The sequence below is a fragment of the Pelophylax lessonae genome (assembly GCF_965119305.1).
Source record: "Pelophylax lessonae genome assembly, chromosome: 4".
Taxonomy (NCBI): Eukaryota; Metazoa; Chordata; class Amphibia; order Anura; family Ranidae; genus Pelophylax; species Pelophylax lessonae.
Window position 1 is genome coordinate 299,626,140 of NC_138771.1, and position 20,736 is coordinate 299,646,875.

General features: G+C 41.3%; 1 protein-coding gene across 1 annotated transcript in view; it reads left to right on the forward strand.

The window, feature by feature from the left end:
- SLC41A2 (solute carrier family 41 member 2) overlaps positions 1-20,736 on the forward strand; it is a 156,587-nt gene that overhangs the window by 40,001 nt on the left and 95,850 nt on the right. The window contains exons 2-3 of the mRNA XM_082253115.1: positions 4,658-5,226; positions 17,112-17,219. Of these exons, the coding sequence (XP_082109241.1) occupies positions 4,708-5,226; positions 17,112-17,219 (627 nt within the window). The 5' untranslated portion in view covers positions 4,658-4,707. The remainder of the gene's footprint in view (positions 1-4,657; positions 5,227-17,111; positions 17,220-20,736) is intronic.

Sequence of the window (20,736 nt, forward strand, 5' to 3'; positions counted from 1 at the left end):
CAGACAAAAAAGTGAGTGAAAAAACAAAACTTAATTAAAAAAAAAAAACTCGATGGACCACTCTTTTTTTTTTTTTTTTCTGCCGTCACTTTTCTGTTACTGTGTTTCTATTCCTGTTTGCAAAAACCGTTTCCAACCATTTTGTAGCATTTAAAATGCAAGGAAATATATAACACATGAGCAATTCTATAACCGCGGCGCCCTGAGCGGAAGTTCTTCTCTCCCCCTCCCTCCCTGCAATCTTCTGGGACATGTCAGAGCTCCCAGAAGATTGCCGGCCAAGCAAATCGCGCATGTGCAGTGTGTACCCTGCTGTGAAGCCGCAAACTGTCACAGCCGGATGCCCACACCAGTGATGCTGGCGTCGCCGAGACCAGAGGGAGAGGATCGAGGCTTCGGGCGGCCGCATCGCTGGACCGGGGGACAGGTGAGTGTGTGTTTTTTATTAAAAGTCCGCAGCTACACTTTTTGTAGCTGCTAACTTTTAATAAACACAGAAAAGGCTGGAACTCCGCTTTAAGACTTTGCATGACCTGGAGGCATTTTGCCAAGACAAATGGGCAACTTTACCACCTGCAAGAATTCAGGGCCTCATAGACAACTATTACAACTATTACAAAAGACGGCATGCTGTTATTGATGCTAAAGAGGCAATACACAATATTAAGAACTAAAGATATGCAGACTTGGAACACTTGTTTCTAAGTTCTGTTTTATGATTGTGCCATTCCATTATGACCTACAGTTGAATATGAATCCCATAAGAAATAAAAGAAATGGGTTTTGCCTACTTATGTTTTCTTTAAAAATGGTGCTTATTGTATATTACCAACTCTCCATTCTCCAAGGCAAACTTTTGAGCAGAACTGTATATATTTTTTATTTAGTGTGGGGTTTGATCGTCAATTTTGATCTTTCTGATTGTTCATTGAAAGCATTTATCAGTGTCACTCTAAAGCCTAGTACACGCCACTAGTTTTTTTTTTTCATTAAATCCAGTGGGTTTAGTACTAGTATGGTGATCATTCAATCCGATATTAGTACAGCGATCTCCCCTGCTGTTCTATTGTGTTCCCCCGCCAGAACATCTTAAGTCAGCACTCTCAGCTATTGGCTGAGAGTGCTGATCAGGAGCTGGTCGGCTGCTGGTTTTCCAGCATGCTTGTCCGTCAGAAGCCGGCCAAACAGCTGGCATTTGTCGGACTGGCTGCCACTGGCATTTGTCGGACCGTCTGCCATACGCCGAATGTCGGAAGGCTTTTATTGAATCGGCTGATGTTGCCCAACATTTGGCGCATGTGTACTAGGCTTTAGTGTGTGAACTAATAAAACCAATAATTCTCTTTTTTCGGTTACTATGGCTCCACCTAATTGTCCCAGGTGACACCTGAAAGTAGCTAACAAAACGCCAAAGGTTGCCCGTCCCTGCTTTGATTGCTGGGTGCCCATAGTAATTGTTCACTAGAAAGTACAATATAAGCTGTAAACATTGTGTTAGACTTTGGAAGATGTTTTATGATACTAGGATGAGTTTCTTACATATTGATTACTGTAAAAAGGTCTTATCATATTGCTGGCGTCTGTGTCATCTGTAAAGTGCAAGGGTTATATGCTAATTTTTCCGGCATTGCTGTACATATAGAGTATGAGATTTCTTGTCTATTTCAAGCTGATGGTTTTGTCTGGAGGATTGTGAAAAATAACTACCGTAATAAGTGTCTACTCCTCTAGGTAGGTGGCTTTACCTGTTATTTTTTAATTCTGATGCCTTTCTGACACTCCTTCCTGAAAAGATATTCGATTGTAAACGACTGATGTGCTGAACATTTTAGAATGTGTGTGATTTTTTTTTTATCATGGTGTCGAAAAATGAGTCCAAGTATTGATACTTTTCCTGGTTGTACAGATAGGGTATTTTTTTAGGTGAATTCTGACTTGGGATAATGTGCTCTTGTGGGTATTAATACTTTTCTGTGACCTCCCTACAGTCCGTAAGGTTAGGCAAAAGTGTGTATGTGCTATTTATCTTTTACCACTTCTAACAGCAGAAAGGGGAAGCATTCCACTTTCTAGCACTGGGTAACCATATACATTTACAGATGATTTACAATTACCATAACTGTGCTGGATGGCTCATTGCTTCTTGTACTCTCTTATAGAATAAGCCTTAAAGTGTATTCAAGCATCGCAAGTTTGATGAAATCATCTGGTTTCTGCCGCTCTTTGATTTCTAGCCACACAGGTTGCTTTTATTACATATTTGATCTGTCAACGACTTTGCAGAGTGAGGGTCTCCAGGACTATATTGAATTAGAATGCAATGTTGAGGAAGACATGCTACATGTTTTGGTAGATTTAATATCAATCACATATGAAAAAAGTAGATCTTATCCCAATTGCTAAAATGCTAATGAAATTAGTAAGTGTATACAGACAGAATGTAAAGGAATCTTCAGCAAATCAAATTTCATGAGCACATTTAGGCCCCTTTCACACACGCTGTCAGTTTGTCAGTTTTTCATCCATCCGTTGACGGATGAAAAACGGACATCAATGCATCTCTATGTAAAAACGGATGACAACGGATGAAAGACGGATAACAACTGACGAAAAACTGATAACAACTGATGAAAAATGGATGACAACTGACGTAGTGTGAAAGGGGCCTTAAGCTCAAGATAATCGTGTGGTTTTTTTTTTTTTTTTTCTTTGATCATAAAGGAAGTAAATGAAAATGGAAAGCAAAAGTAAATTAAAGCAGCAACAAGATGAAAAAATGATAACAATTTAATTTGGGTACAGCATGCGTGACCACGCAATTGTCATTCAAAGTGTGACAGCACTGAAAGCTGAAAATTGGCCTGGGCACACAAATAGATCTTTCTTTTGGTGTTATTTAATCACCACTGGGGTTTTTTTTTTTTTTTATTACTAAAAAAAATAAATAAATTAAAAGTTTTTCTTAGTTTCTGTCAATAAATTCTGTAAATAAGTAATTTTTCTCCTTCACTGATGTGGGATATTGAGGCAGCAGTGATGGACACTGATTAGGTGGTACTGATGAGGAGGCACTAATATGCCGTACTGATAGGTGGCACTGATGGGCATTGATGGGTACTGATAGGCGGCACTGATGGGCAGCACAGTTGAGCAGGCACTGATGGGCACTGACTGGTATCACTAATAGGCACTGGTAGGAAGTCACTGGTGGGCACAGATTGGTGTCACTGATGGGCACTGTTTTTGCTTTACTGTAATCAGGGCACTGATGATCAGTGCCCTGATTACTTGTCCTGGACTCCCCTTTGAGGAGGAGCCACTGATCGGCTCTCCTCGTCACACACTCTGACAGTGTGAGGTGAGCAGAGCCGATAAACGGCACTTGTACATTTACATGTGACCAGGTGTGATTGGACACAGCCGATCATATGGGTAAAGAGCCACAGCATTGGCTCTTTACCAAGATCGGAGTCACGCCGTGTCCTAGGAACACGTGATCGCCATGCTGCCCACCCATTCTTGGGCACCTTCATGTGATGTCCTCCCAAAACGGGAGCTGCACTGCTCCACCGTCATTTGACAGTGGGCGGGTGGGCGGCAAGTAGTTAGAGGGGAAACCAAGCATTTAATGACCCCCAAAAAACATGGCAGTTTATGAAACACAGTTCTTAACAAATTAAAGTGCAAGTAAACCCTCCTATCACTTTCAGCCAAGGACGCTGCCATCTTAGCGTCTGTTTGATCTTCAACTGCCATGGTGCTGCACATGTGATCAGTTATGACAGCAGCCATTGGATGGTTTGACAGTTTGGTAGAGAGCACAACCAGTGTGTTAGTTACATTCTTGGCACGTGCCGTAAATGTAACGGTTCTTTGAAACTGTTAAATCGATGGGCTTAGTTCCACTTAAATGTCATCCAGTTAGGCTTTAGATCTGAACAGAAACCCGTACTGACTGAAATATGGAGGATACTGGTTGCCTGTCTGTCTATGGTTGCAGATGTTGAGTCTTTAACCTGGGAGAGCATGCAGGTAAGAAAGTATAAATTAATTCAGAATTCCTGATCTATGTTCGTTTCCAGCTCAGTACCTCTAATTGTATTGAAGCCATTGGTCCTTTTAGAAGGTTAACAATGGCAGCGTTCATATTCTCTCAGTACAGGTTTCCTTTAGGGGGGTCATTCACAACATGGTGCAGAGGTCAGTTTTTTTAGCATGAGTTCTGCAAGGGCACAAAATAAAAAATGTGTTCTCTTTGAGCCCTGTTCACACCGCAACACTGGTATAATGTGCAGATTGTGTTCTGCGCAGAAATCTGCAACTTGTATGCAGTTTTCTCCATAGGAAAAAAACTGACCTGACATCAACATTGGTGGGAACAGGCCGCATAACTGACATGCATTAAAACTGATATCATTGTGCAGAAAACCTCACTGAAACGCGTATGTGAAACTGATGTCTCTGCAAGTAAAATCTGCTATGTTTTCCCTTCAGTTTTTGTAGATGTGGTGTGAACGATCCCTAAGGCTTGGGGTGACTTATATATTTTTTTCTGTGTTGCTTTAGAAAAAAAAAATGTTTTTAGAGTTTTCTTTCATGAATATGTGTACGTTTTATTGCCTCATATATTTATACTCTATCTTTTTTCTTCTTTCAGGGGCAAAGTGAACGGTATTAAACCATTCCTGAAGCGGCAGCTGCTGCATAATGAGTGACCACGATGGGGGGCCGTTGATAATATGTACGAAAGATGAGCCAGTAAACGGGAATGTAAACGTGAATGCAGTTCAATCTGACGAATTTCTCACTCTTTTGCTGAGCATGGTTCCTCTAGTGTGTCACAAGGGCCAGGAAGAAAGACTAAAGAAAATCAATGGATTGTCACCCACTGGACATGGCTTTAACATCCGACCGGATCAGCACTTGGAGTACCACCATTTTTCGGAGCCGGGCTACCTTGGAAATGGCCCGCACTGCTCAAACATGTGCAGTACAAGTTATGACTTTGACAGTTATGATTATTGTGATGGGATGGAAGTATCAGAAACAGATGCTATGCTGCAGGACAGTCGGACATCTGGGGATGAGGATACTGATGCCCTGGTGGAGGGCAGAAAAAAGTTGCCTAAAGAATCTATCTTTGCCATGGCGCTTCAGATACTTGTGCCATTCTTGTTAGCAGGCTTTGGAACTGTGTCTGCCGGAATGGTTCTGGACATTGTACAGGTCTGTTTCGATATTTCTATATGGGACATTGTGCAAAGTTCATTAAACCATAGCAACCAATCAGAATTAATCTTTAACGTAAACCTGCACCCAGATCATGCATACTAAAGTATTTTCATATGCTGAACAAGCATGTAAAAGCCCTTGTTCATCTCTTTATCTATAAGCATTGTAAGGAAATTAAAGTAGAATTCCAGACTAAACCTAACTAGTCTTAAAACATGCTCCCTTCCCCCTCCTTACACCTATGCTGACTAAACTGTGTAAGAAAGACGTATATGATTAAAGAGGTTGTAAAACTCAAGGGGAAAAAAAGTAAAAAAAAAAAAAAAACAGAAACAAACCTGGAAGACAAAGGCATAATGAGCTAGTATGCATTGCATACTAGCTTATTATGAAATACTTACCTTAGAACAAAGCCCTTCAGCGGTGCCCACACACCACTGAGACAGCTGGTATCTTCCCCGTTGTTGCTTCAGGGTTTGCGGGCTCCGGCGCTGTGAGTGGCCGCAGCCGCAATGACGTCACTCCTGCCCATGAGCATAGTAGCCTCCGTTAATGGCAGGGGCTCTGAGGGTGCGGCACGGTAAGCCGGACCCTCAGAGCACGTGCGTGGATGACGTCATTGGCTGCATGCACTCTGAATATGTCCTAAGCTGTGCAAGTTAAGGAGATATTCACAGTACTTACAGGTAAGCCTTATTATAGGCTTACCTGTAGGTACAATTACAAAATAAGACTTTACTTCCTCTTTAACTATTCTCACCCCACTCCGGTCATGTGATCTCCCTAGTGTCAGCCAGCTTTGGCTGCAGGGGAGTGAAAGGTAATACCCCTTGGTAGGTATACTTCTGCTGGCCAGCCTCCATTCAACCTGTAAAGAATGTACGAGCACTCTGAAATAAGACATCAAGACAGGTATGGTCTTTCAGTCTCTAAGCAATGGCATTCTGGTCAGGACGGCTTGTATACAGTTCATAAAGGGGATGAGACATTAGTTTTCCAGACCAACTAAAAATATACATATAATATTTAAGCACAATGAACATAACATATACATAGTAGGAAACGGATGTATACATAACAGGAAAGCAAAATTGGGAAAGAAATATCTCAGAATAGCAAAATACTGTGCGTCCAAAAAATATTCCCACAACTCAAACAATGGGAGGAAATTTACATCCTCTATGATAGCAAAAATGTCTAAGTTGCAGAGAGATTTTCAGTAAAATTAAAAGTTAAAGCATAATGCGAATCATTCAATTAAGCATTTAAATAAAGCCTAATTTATTTAAATGCTTAATTGAATGATTTAAATAAAGCCATATAACATTTAAATAAAGCCTAATTCCAAAAGGGAGAACACTTGGAAACGGCTGGGAAAGCCTGGAGCGTTGATGTCACCCAAAGGCTCCTATGGCGCATACTTTAATAAAGTAGCTAGATGTTTTTCTAATTTTGAACTTTTAGCAGGTTTTTTGGTATTGCCTAGCTTCAGATGCTGGTGATGGTCTCAAATTACTAAGGGTGTTTTCACACTTGGTGCGATTACCTGGTCCAAACCCGAGTTTGATTGCCTGCCCCCGATGGACTGTGTTCACATTTTATTTTTGTATCCGAACCACGGTACACTTGTGTCATCAAGCTGCAGCCATACTCATGTTGCTTGGCAACCGCTGTAAACGAGAAGGTGCCAAAATGGATATAATGGCTCGCTTTGGTACGATTGTGTTCTCATCAGCAGCGAACCATACTGGAGTTCACATGAACCGTACCCCAGATCACCCTTTTTAAGTGGACTCGGGTACGGTTAGTGGGTGCGCACCCGAGTTCAAAGACAGTGTCCACATCATCAAAAAGAACCAAATTCTGACGTCAATCGAACCCGGGTGCACACCATAAGTGCTAGTGTGAAAACGCCCTAAGATTAGCATATCTTTAAAACCTGACTGTGTTCTAAAAATAAAACCATGCCTCCAGTAATCAGGAGAAGATAGTTGTAGCATGCAAATATCTTAATCTGCTAAAGACACGCCACATCAATCATAACGTGACTTCAGTTTTTCTATGGCATTATACTTAGGGCTGTCTTTTTTCTAAACATTAATGAACGGGTATTCTGCTTTTACCTGAATGTATTCAATAGGTGCTTATTTTTGAGCATGCCAATCACAGCAGGAATCTGGTTTCTTTCTGTCACTCACCATGACGTAGTTCCTTACGTTTTTTTTTTTTTTTTTTTGGACAGTGAAAGCGTGATAGCTTGAGCCAAACATCTCACAGATTACAGCCATTTAGAGACCTATTTCCCACTGCATTCCAAAAACATGGAGAGCTGTCACCACCAAAATACGCTCGCGTTTCATTGTTTTTAATAGCTTCCGGTTCGTGAGATCCTACCAACCGGTAGTTCATACCTAGGGAGCTTTAGGACAACTTCTGACAAACAAAGATGTTCAGTTTAGGGCAGGGTCACAAAGCTCCAGATAACAATAGTAAATGATTTATGGATGTTTAATATATATTCACAAAATAATAATGTCGCTAAGCAGCCTCCCTTCTATATAAATAAAGCAGCAAGCACAGTGATATGTTTTACTCACATACAATAGACCTTAAAACAAAGAAATTGCGAGGTGCTCAAATACAATGATACGTGGAACAATATAAAAAAAATATAATAAAAACACAGGATGAAATGTGAAACAGAAACAAAGAAAAATTCCTAGCTGCAACAAACTAAATTGTCCTGCCTAACAGTTTACGTTAAAAACAGGGGTGTAGTTTGCACATATTTGCAAATACATGCGTAAGCTGCAGAGGCTGCGAAAAGACACCCCAGAATTATCTGCAGTCCTAACTCTACATTTTGACAGCCTCCAAAGTAGAAGCACATATATAGTAATGGATAGATTGATGGCAGGTTTGCCTGGAGGGAGCCCACTCCTTACAGGCACAGGAGTGCACTGGACACCCAGCAAAGGGCACAATGGCAGCAAAGGTGTCCAGTGTGCCCCCTCACCAATTACCCAACAGTACTAACAAATGACAACTGCCCCAACCCATAACGGCCTTAACAGCAAGGAGCACATGGAAGGGCGACACATGACAAAAACAAAGAAAAATTCCCAGCTCAATATACCGATCAGCCTGCAACACACCAAATTATCCTGTCCTAACCGTTCACTTTAATCACTTCAGCTCCAGAATGTTTTACCCCCTTTAATGACCAGGTCATTTTTTGCGAAACGGCACTGCATTGCTTTAATTGTCAATTGAGTGATCGTGCGACGCTGTACCCAAATAAAATTGATGTCCTTTTTTCCCACAAATAGAGCTTTCTTTTGGTGGTATTTGATCACCGCTGCGGTTTTTAGTTTTTGCGCGATAAACAGAAAAAGAGCGCCAATTAAAAAAAAAAAAAAAAAAAAAAAAAAAAAAATATAAATATATATATATATATATATATATATATATATATATATATATATATATATATATATATATATATATATGTATATGTATATATATATATATATATTTTACTTTCTGCTATAAAACATTCCCAATAAAAAAAATTAAAAAAATCAAAATTTTTTATCTGTTCAGGCCAATTTGTATTCTGCTACATATTTTTGGTAAAATAAATCTCAAAAAGCGTATAATAATTGGTTTGCACAAAAGTTAGAGCGTTTACAAACTATGGGATAGATTTTTGGACTCTTTATTTATTTAATTTTTCTTATTAGTAATGGCGGTGATCATACGATCTTTCCCTGCCTCTCTGACAGGAGAGCCGTCTTGCATTGTTTACATTCCAGATAGCTGTCCTGTCAGTCTAGCCGAAGATCGCAGGAGGCTGGCGGCGATCGCGAGTGCTCCTCCCGCGGTCTGCCTCCCCGCTGTGCCAAGACCGCGTGCACATACTCGCGTAGATCTACGTGATTATGCGCAGCCAAGCTGCCCTGCCACGCTAAATCTGCATGGGGCGGTCAGCAAAGGGTTAAAAACGGGGGTTTCGTTGGCACACATTTGCAAATACATGCGTAAGTTGCAAATAATACTGGGGTGCCTTGTCACGGCCTCTGCAGCTTACGCATATATTTGCAAATGTGTGCAAACTAAACCCCTGTTTTTGACGTGAACTGTTGCAGGCTGGTTGGTATGTTGAGCTTGGAATTTTTCTTTGTTTTTGTTTGACACGCGTCGCCCTTCCATTTGCTCCTTGCTGTTAAGGCCATTATGGGTTGGGGCAGTTGCTGTTTGTTTAAAATGTGAAACAGTTGCAAACTATATCCAAAAATGTTGTGAACGAAGAAAATGAAGGATGGCTGCACTTCCCATACGATACAATTAGAATTTATTGAGGAGATATAAAAGCAAGCACAGATGAGACAAGGCATACAGCAGGGACAAAAGGGTGATGCGTTTCACACAACTTGTGTGCTTCGTCAAACAAGGGTTTTGACGAAGCACGCAAGTCGTGTGAAACGCGTCACCATTTGTCCCCCTGCTGTATGCCTTGTATCATTTGTGCTTGCTTTTATATCTCCTCAATAAATTCTAATTGCATCATATGGGAAGTGCAGCCATCCTTCATTTTCTTTGTTCATTATTTTCTGCAGCAGTGAAAGGGCGTGCACCCCAGTCCAGAAGCTTGACCCACCTGGGGCAGTGGTATTTGTGTTTGCTTCATGAGGATTTATATCCAAAAATGGTTCATGCAAAGCTCTATTCAGAAGTGCATTCATGTCCATTTGCAATCCCCAAAATACTTTGACAAAGGTAATATAGTCCTCATTCAATTCTCTAGGCTCCAAAATAGCATAAAAGAACAAGCCTCCACACTTGTGTGCAAAACTTTTGTTCGCATGCACTTACGGCTGAAGAGCATCATACACAGGCCGATCTGCAAAGATCCCTCTCTGGACTGTCCCAGCAGATGTGAAAGAAAATAACTTTTTTTTCCCTCAAGTACAGGCCAAAAAAAGGGAAAATAGACCTGATCTGCTTGTGTATGATCACTTTTGGATAGTGCTTTGCATGTACGGTTTTGGGATATAGTTTGCAATCTTTTTAATTGTGTGTTTTTTTTGAGAAGCACAGCGTTTATAATTGTTTTTTTTTTTATATTGTTCCACGTTTTACTGTATTTGAGCGCTGCACAATTTTTTTGTTTTAAAATTTATATTCACAGGTTCTTTTAACAGCTTGTGTGCTATAGTATTTCTCTTGTGCTTTTGACATTTCCCATTTGAAAACAAAAAAATGTTTTAAGTCTGCAGGGTTCAACTGCCTTGCAGCAATGGCTTGCCTGGGATGATGCAACTCCTGTGCTTGCTTATGAAAAGGTATTCCGCCCAGCACCAAAGACATGCAGAGACTGTCCACTGAGCTATTAATTTCCTACTTTAGAAGCATTTTTTTGAGATATGGTATCGGTACGTCTGTTCCGCAATAAAAGTATTCATTTTTCTTTTCTTTTTTTTTCCCTTGGTAAAATCCCAAATTAAACACTTGACCTCCAGGAAGATTTACCCCCCCCCCCCTCCTGACCAGGCCATTTTTTTTGCAATACGGCACTGCGTTACTTTAACTGATAATTGCGTGATCGTGCAACATTACCCAAATAAAAGGCATGTCCTTTTTCCTCCCACAAATAGAGCTTTCTTTTGATGAGATTTGATGACCACGGCATTTTTTTTTTTTTTTTTTATTTAGCCTAAAAACAAAAAAAGACTGACCGTTTTGAAAAAATAAACAATATTTTTTACTTCTATAAAACAATATTCAATAAAAAAATGTAAAATATGAAATTCCCTGATAAATTTAAGGTAATATGTATTCTGCTGCATATTTTTGGTAAATACAATCCCAATAGGTGTATATGGATTGGCTTATAGCGTCTACAAACTATAGGATATATACTGTAATTTTTGTTGAATTTTTTTTTTTTTTTTACTAGTAATGGTGGCGATCAGCAACTTATAGCGGGGCTATGATATTGCGGTGGCCATTCGGACACTAACTGACACTTTTTATGAACCAGTGACACTAATACAGTGATCAAAGCATGTACTGTCACTGTACTATTAATACTGGCTGGGAATGGGTTAAACATCTAGGACAATCAAAGGTGTTAAATGTGTGCCTAATCAGTGTGTTTTTGCTGCTGGGTGTACTTTTGGTGCTTTTACTGGGGAAAGAGATCTATTTTATTCCCTGCTTTGTGGGTAAAGTAAACCTATTACTTAGGAATTGTGTTAAAAACGAGTCTTCGGGATCTCACTGGTAAGGTTAATACTGTACCAGCACATTAGGAGTACCGACTCACCTAATATGAGGGGTGGGGCTCCTTTCTATTTCACATGAACATGGCATTAGCAGCAGGAGATAATGTATAGGAAAAGCCTAAGGGCTCTTTCACACAGGCGGTCCGATCAGATCCGCCTGTCAGTTTTTTAGGCGGATCTGATCGGATCCTCCATGCAGCTCTATGGGGCAGCGGGTGTCAGCGGAGGTCACCTCCGCTGCCATCCGCATCCGATCCTGTGCTGAAATCTGGACGGATGGAAACCCTATTTTTCCATCCATTCAGTAATCGGAGCGGAGCGGATCCGATGAGAGCGGACAAGCGGTCCGCTCTCCTCCGATCCCCCATAGAGGGCAGCGGGTGCCGAGACACCTCCCTCTCCGCTCTGCAAGCGGAGACGGAGCTGTCATCCACCGGCTCAGCGGGGATTGCGGATCGATCCCCGCTGAGCAACACGGATCCGCCTGCGGAGGCGGACCGTGTGAAAGAAGCCTAAAGTAGTTCAAAATTGTGAAAAGGGAATAATCTATTCCTATACATTTTCCCCTGCAGAAAATCTATTCCTTTCCCACTGACAGGCCCATAAAAAAAGTGATGACGATTGTCGGGTGGCGGCTGTAATCTGTTGGCTGGCACCTGGTCTTTGACATCTGCTGTGTTTAATCACAGAACAGCTGGGTTGCTGGTGATGCACCTGCGCGCCCCCTACCCGAAAGTGTCAGATTACGTGATCTGGCACAGCCGAGCCACCTTGCCAGTGTAGATCTCTATGCGGTTAAAGCAACCATGTCAGGGAAGAAGAATTCTAAAGGACCGTGCCCTGCAATAGAAGTGCTCACCTCTCCAGCAGCCTGTCTCACCTACCTTCCCTCAGTTCCAGTGCTGCAGCCTCTGTCACTTCCAGGAGTGTCTGATGGCTTTGTCCTCTCCACTACATGGTTCCATCATCTGACCTTTTATGTCACTGCTGTATGTGTATGAGAATATACGAGACAGTACCTTTTTCTATAGCATGGAACCGCTCTCTTTATTTATTTTTGACCAGGGTCACTTTAAGCAATGAGCCCCTTGTAAAGAATAGCTGTACTTTCACTAATGAATGCAAACCTTAGTTCAGGCACACATGGGCTACACAGCTTCTTACCACATAATGACTATCTTCTCTCACTGTTTTTTAGAAAATTGTGGCCAGCCTGGGGAAGGCCAACAGTAGACCTATGGAGTTTTTTGGACAGCATATAACCTTCTTACCACTTTGCTTCCCTTAGCCCGTTTTAAGTATTTAAATATTTAAATTCAAATAAGTGCCCAACTTTTCTCTAGTTGATAAAGCTACCCTACCTAAGCCCTGCTGTATTTGTGTATAAAGAAAAACTCTACTGCTGCCCGTGCCACTGTTGGAGAGATTTCTCATCCCTTCCTCAGGTTGATGACCTAAGAAAAAAAAATGAAAAAATAAGCTAATGCAGACCGGAATCACAACATCAGTGTGTAAACGAGTTAATTTTATAAATAAGGGTGCTGAAACCACAAATTGGGTTTTCTCAAGAAAGACCCAGAAGCAATATACTCTAAATAAATAATAGGCAGCACTCCAAAATAGATGGCATGCCAAGAAGTGGAGGGTAATTTCCCTTATAGGTCATAGGGCAGTGATGACGAACCTTGGCACCCCAGATGTTTTGGAATCACATTTCCCATGATGCTCATGCACTCTGCAGTGTAATTGAGCATCATGGGAAATGTAGTTCCAAAACATCTGGGGTGCCAAGGTTCGTCATCACTATCATAGGGGGTGAAACTTGGCACACTCAATATAATGGCTGCTAATGTCTTTCACACGGGCTTTCCAATCTGGTCCGCCTATCAGTTTTTCAGGCGGACCTGATCGGATGTTTCATGTACCTCCTATGGAGCAGCAGATGTCAGCGGTGACATCTCCGCTGCTCTCCGATCCGATATGGTCCGTGAAATCCAGACGGATGGAAACCCTACTTTTCGTCCGTCTGGAGGATCGGATGAGAACGGACAGGCGGGCCATTTTCATCATCCGATCTGACAGCTCCGTCTCTGCAAACTAAGCGGAGACGGAACTGTCATCTGCCTGCTCAGCAGGGATCGACGGATCAATCCTCTCTGAGCAAAACAGAGTCCGCCGGGGCGGAAAGCCAGAGTGAAAGAACCCTAAAGCAACAAAGAAAATGTGCGGCCTCTTTCAATTCAGATTGTGTAAAAAAAAAAAAAATAATAATAAATAAATGAACACTATACTGTATAGTCACAAACTATAGATGCAGATAAGATATTTAGGAGCCGCGTGAAAACTTTATCAAGGCAACAGTTTGGTCCTTGTGGCTTTGAACCTGCATCTTCCCAACTGGAGCACAGACCTCAGTAAACATCTGACAGATTTTTAAACCTTCCCCATGCCATCCAATACTTCAAAAATGGTTTTGCTGGTGTTCCATCTTGGGCATTATTTTCTTTATGCTAGCATTATAGACAGAAAGGTGGAGCTTTACTAAAACTGGTGCACACAGAATCTGGTGCAGCTGCGCATAGTAACCAACGCAGGTCAGAAATCAGGCATAAGGTTTTATACATTTGGCAGCAAACAATATACTAACTAAGTATTAGAGGAAATCCCGCGCTATGGAGATATGGGGGGTGAAGGGGCTGCAGCCTCCCTAAAATATAGCAAATGATATATTTGAATGGAGTGTATAAAGGGGTAGGGATTTGGCGCTGCCCAATAGGGATGGTATAATGGCATAATGGCATTCACACTCGCCAGCTACTTTGCACTTTAGTGGGTATATTTAAGAGGTGATCACTATACACCCAGCACAATATTTATACGGAATAATATAATATTGTTTATCTATTTATTCACTATTGTCACTTTGTCACACCATCTAATTAAGTTATTGTGTTTATAAATGCAAATTTTTATGTGATTTTTTTATGTACAAAACCTTCTGCACATTACCTCATCACTTGTAGTGCACTTTATATCACTAGTCGTGGTCAATGTTGCAAATTATTTAATAAAAAATGCCAAATGCATACTCACAGACGTAAAGATAAAAACATGTTACAAGAATCCACCATGTGTGAACTGGAACAAGTCCTTCAGTCAGGACCGCTAACGCGTTTCGGGGGTCAGGCCCCCTTCCTCAGAGCTGGTCTTACCACATGCAGATCACAACTATATATGACAGCTTTAATTGCATCAGTTCAATCCCCCTCCCTCCCTCCTCCCCCCAGGAGAAAGTGGGCGGGACCATCCAGTGCTTCTGATATTGGCTCTCTCAGCCTTAAATGGAAGTTAACCCCTTGCTCATCTTGATCTAAAGATCATATAGTATCCATCAGGAACTCTGCACCCTGAAGTGTGCATATGTGGGCAAATGAGCCGTTAGGATGACTGTTGTTATTACTGGTGTGTGTGTGTTCAGAGTGGGCACTTGTCAGCAGGAAACTGGATGGTTTACAGCATTCAAGGAGATTGCATACAATTCGTACATACCCCGCCGTGATTGCTGGCCCATGTCCTCCTACTCCATGTTGCAGCGGCATCGGTAGTGTAATTGTTTCCCCTTGTTGTGTACATGTGTCCGCAGCTTCCTGATCGGCATCGGCGTTGGTTCCGGGTCTCAGGACGCTCACCCGCCACTCTGCGCCCTGGGACCCGTATCACCACACTTCCGGGATTGTGATGCGATGTGGGGCCCGCCTCTGCTGGTTGCCGTGGGAACCTGTAAACATTCTCCACTCGTTTGGCATTTGCTGCCGCCACCTAGCGGCTGCAATGGTGTACTGCGCCCCGAAGATGTTATCTCGCATAGCTATGTTAGGTTAGTGTGAGTTTGCTTCCAGGAAAAGCAACAAACGTAGGGGTAGGAGGAAAAGAACCCCTTTCCATCACTGAAAAAACTGGCTTTGCAGGGATAATGTCCTCCAACACCCACCACTTCACATGAGTGTAGGGGCCAATCCCGGATCTCACTTGCGGTGCACAAACCTCATATATTCCAATGGTGTCGGTGTGACACCCACCCTTTACAACCATCATATGGCTGCAATGGCTACACCCAAGTATGGTGCCTATGTGAGGCACTTGTGTTGACCCTCTCCCCAACTTAGGAAGGGGGTGTTAATTCAACACCTGATGTCACACTGGCGAGTGTGCAGGTGGAACTCGAAATCCAATAACAATGCATAAACATGTCATCCATTCCAATCATAAATTGACCGTGTACATGAATTGTGTGCACATACATATATATATATATATATATATATATATATATATATATATATATATATATATATATACACACACACTCATATACACGTGTGGAGCACTGAATAATCATGCCCCCTCCCCTCATGGCATATATCAAAAACAAGCATCTTATAGCTGTCACATGTACAAGTATATAAAATATGGGACTAAGGTTAGTTGAAAAACATTAGTTTGTATGTACATCCAACCCGTATAAAGTCCAATGTGGATGCAACTAAAATCATTTAAAACCATTACTTGATTGATCTGCTAAAGTACAATAGTGGTTAAAATTATAATAATTTTCATATAAAATATATTGTTTGTTAAATTTATAAAAAACAGAGAATTGTGGACCAAGTCCACCCAAGGTGCTCATGCCCAAATGATGTCTCATAAAGTGGAAATCCTGACTGCTGTTACTGCCTAACACTTGGAATGCACTAGGTGTTTGCGCCTCCTCTTCCTTTTCTTTTCTATGTATGTCTACCCGTATTGGAGTTCCCTGCCTGAGGAGAGCAGCACGCCAGTCTTCCCATTCGGAGTGAGCGCTGGGCTGAATTTTTTTTTTTTTTTATATCACTAGTCACCTTATATTTATTTATTTGCACTGTGATAATAATTTACAGATTTGTAACTTATATATTTTTTGATATTTATTATCTATTTACGTACCATCTATTCACTTTGTAAGACTTACGCCATTATACCATCCCTATTGGGCAGCGCCAACTCTCTACCCCTTTATACACAATATACTAACTAAAATATCTTAAAGAATAAGTTCACCACATGTTCCCAATGCTGCATCTGCTGCCTGATTTCCCCCCTGCCGGGATGAGTGCCCACACAGCGAAGGGCTTGCTATTGGGCACTTGTGCAGGCTCAATCACGAGCCAGGATATGTGCCCCCTCCCTCCTCACTGGATTACATTGGCAGCAGGAGGAACTAGTCACTAGCTCCCACTGCTGCCTCCATGTCCATTGAGGAGAGAGAGTGCAACACTGCTCCTCTTGAGGACTGCGCTGGATAAAGATTGGGTTCAGAAAATATTTTGGGGAGGGGGGGGGGGTTGCTGATCACAGAAGGGTGTTTTACCTTAATTGAGAGAATGTATTTAGGTAAAAAAGTCTGCCTTTACAACAACTTTAAAATGTTTTTAATTCCAATGGTTTGCTGGGGATTGCTATTATTTACTGCTATTACTGTGTTATCGGTTACTAATGATGGCTACATGCTGTCCTGCCATATTAGTTGTTATTTTCTTTCTTTTCCTTCTACAGCATTGGGAAGTGTTTAAAAATCTTACTGAAGTTTTCATCTTGGTTCCTGCGCTGCTTGGTCTTAAAGGAAACCTGGAAATGACTCTAGCTTCTAGGCTCTCAACTGCAGTGAGTAAATATCCTGCTACTTTTGTTGATTAAAAACTTGCATTGGGTTTTTTTTTTCCCTATCTAAAACATCGATTTGAATGGAAAATATCAGTAGATGGCAAAGGAAACCCAGTAAAAACACATCTCCAAATGAAAAGTTTCTAAAAAAAAAAAAAAAAAAAAAAAAAAAAAAAAAAAAATATATATATATATATATATATATATATATATATATATATATATATATATATATATATATATATATATATATATATATAATATACTGTATATTAGGGATGCACCGATCCGATATTAGGATCAGATATCGGCGCAGATACTGCCGAAATAGGGGGATTGGTAAAATTAACCGATCCACGGGCCGATCCGGTTTTGCTGAGTCCTGACTCAGCTGTCCCTTACTTGTAGTAGTAGTAGTAGTAGTAGTAGTATGATGGTAGTATGGGATGGGAGCCGCTACTTCCTGTATAGGTCCGGCTCACAGGCGATGAGTGATATCCGATGCACTCCGCCTGTGAATGGAGGAGCCATACACATGAAGCAGTGGCCTTGCTCTGTACTGCAGCCGCATGCATATTGTGTATGTGTGTAGTTCCGGATCGGTATCTGTATCGGCAGATACACAATGCCAGGTATCGGTATCGGGACTAGAAAAGTTGGATCGGTGCACCCCTAATATAAATATATATATATATATATATATATATATATATATATATATATATATACACACACACACAAAATGTACTAAATATATACACACCGATGAGCCATACCAGGTAAAGTGAATAACCTTGAGTAATCTTGTTACAATGGCACCTGAAAGTGGATGGGATATATTAGGCAGCAAATGAGCATGTTGTCCCTGAAATGGATGTGTTGAAAGCAGAAAAAATGGGCAAACATGAGGATTTGGGCAACTTTGACAAGGGCCAAATAAATGGTAATGGAGAGACAACTGAGTCAGAGAAACTCCACAACTGCATCTCTTGTGGGATTTTCCCTATCTGCAGTGGTCAGGAACTACTAAAAGTGGTATTAAGAAGGAAAACTAGAGAACCAGCGACAGGGTCATGGGCAGCAAAGGCACCTCGATGCATACAGTTTTTGCACCTAAAAGAGCAGAACGTTTTGCCTGCGGGTAAGGGAACGCATGCGATTAGCTTATTTTACAACTAATTTGCCCAGTTTATTTCTCTCCTGTTTTTTTTTTCTTTCTATTTTTATGGGGTTTTTTTCCCAGTATATGTATGTGAAAAAAGGAAAAAAAAGTTTTTTCTTCTGAAAATACTGCTAGCTTCTGACTGTTTGAGTTGAGCCTTAATTGTTGCGTCCTATGAAGTGTTTTTTAGGTTCGGTTCACACTAGCCCGACTCCAAAGTCACACGCCTTCACCGCAACTTTGGAGTCCGACTTTGATGTGACTTTTTATACTCTGTGGCATTGTAGTCATATCAAAGTCGAACCAAAGTAGTGCAGGAAATTTCTAAAGTCGGACAGACTTGTGTATTATCAATTAAGATAGCTCTGACTTGAGGTCCCACAGGTTGGATCCCATGTCGCATCAGTGTGAACTGAGCCTTAAGAGATAAATAAAATTTAGCAAAAGAAAAATACACATACACGAGAAATACATTTGAATGTTAAAGTTGTTGTAAACCCTCTCAGTGAAGTGACTGGCCTCAGGTGATACACGGAGATGAAACAAATCCTCCTGCATAGGTTTTACGTGTTTATCTGCAGTCTTCTCTTCTCAACATCGCTTTATAAAGGGCAGATTGTGTTAAAATCGTTCTTTAGTATCACAGAGGAGGGGGCGGAGAGCTGCAGTTACTGTGTGAGAGCTGATTGGAGGAAAGGCATGCCCCTCCACCTATACATAGCAAGCAGGAGTGAAGGAAGGATACAGAGCTGTGTCCTGAATAGAAAAGTTTCATGCTGAGTTCACTTCCTGTCACAAATTTTATCTCATGTGTTGCAAAAACTCATTCAGAAGGGACTCCTGCTGATAACAGTGAAACCAAGCCCCAGAGAGAAACGACACTAAAGCCCCGTACACACGTACCGAATGTCGGCCGAACGATCGGCCGTCTTTTGTCCGGTGCTGTCCTGTCTGCTGAAAACTGCAAAAGACTGCACATGATTTTTGTCGGCCAACAACAGCCGACTGCAGAAGTGATGTCATGTGATGGTTAACTTTCCATGTGTTTGCCCAGTCTTGCTAATTGGCTGTTTGTCGGCCGAATTCTGAACTGACTGGCGAACAATCGGCCGTTCTGGTGTTGGCCAACAAAAATTTTAATGCCTGCACACCCGATTCTGTTCGGCCGAAAATGCGCTGCCGGCTGTCGGAAGCATCATACTAACAAGCCTACAATTGGCCAATCGGTCGTCGGCTGAATATTTACGGCCGACAATCGCTATGTGTGTACGGGGCTTTAGGCTCCATGCACACTAGTGTTTTTTTACGCTCCTACTGTTATCCTATGTATCCATACACACTACTTTAGGCTACTAGCATTTTTTGAGCTTCCGCATCTAGGAGCAGTAAAGAAAGTGGTTTTTGTAGAGTTTCTTGGAGCGTTTTTCGAGCAGAAACTCTGCAATACCCTCCTAAATGCCCCTAAATGTTACTTATAGTGTTTTTTTTTTTTTTTTTTTTAACTTTTTTTTCTAAAAGGAACGGCTAAAACGCTTCTAAATGGTTCCCCATCCAGGGAGGGTGTTGGATCTGTGCAGGAGCTGATACAGTGCCCTTTGTTATTTACTCAGACAGACAGCTATATGCTACTCATTCTTTGCGTACCACCATATGCCGGTTTGATGGTTTGGGCATGCATTCAACATATCTTGGATGCATCTTCCTATATGGATAAAGTTCTATACTGTTGTTTATTGACTCTGATCCGCCCCTGCATATGCTCACATCACCCTCCTCGTTAATATCATACTGTGGCTTTACGCCCTTTTGCAAGTCTACATTGCTATACTGAGCATTTCACTACTAGCTCCAGACGAAGCTATTTTAGCGAAACATGTCGAGCAATTTGGCTCTACGAACTCTTTGATTGTCCAAATACAACATCAACCGATCTCGATGGACGGCAGCTTCACCTTTCTGTCACCCCTCATGAGATCTTCTTTATGTGATGTATCTAGTAACCTATTCCTTTAATAATACTTTATAGCCTGCTTTCTTTGTATATTATTTGTTACCAATCAGCCCTATTGGGTACATTGACTAAACAATTGCCTTTGTTGAGGCGCAATGTTCACACTTTGATGTCATTTTAAAGAATATGAATAAAATTGTTAATTTTTAACATTCAGTGCCTTCAAAGTCCTTGCCTATCCATTTTCCAGTTCATTAGGGATGTGGCACTTAATTACTTATATATGCACTCAGATCACTGCTACCTGACTGCGCGTTCAACTTAATTTCTCAAACATTACAGATACATGTGCTTTGTTCAGATTTCATGACAAGTTTACAACCACTTTAAAGTGGCTGTAAGCC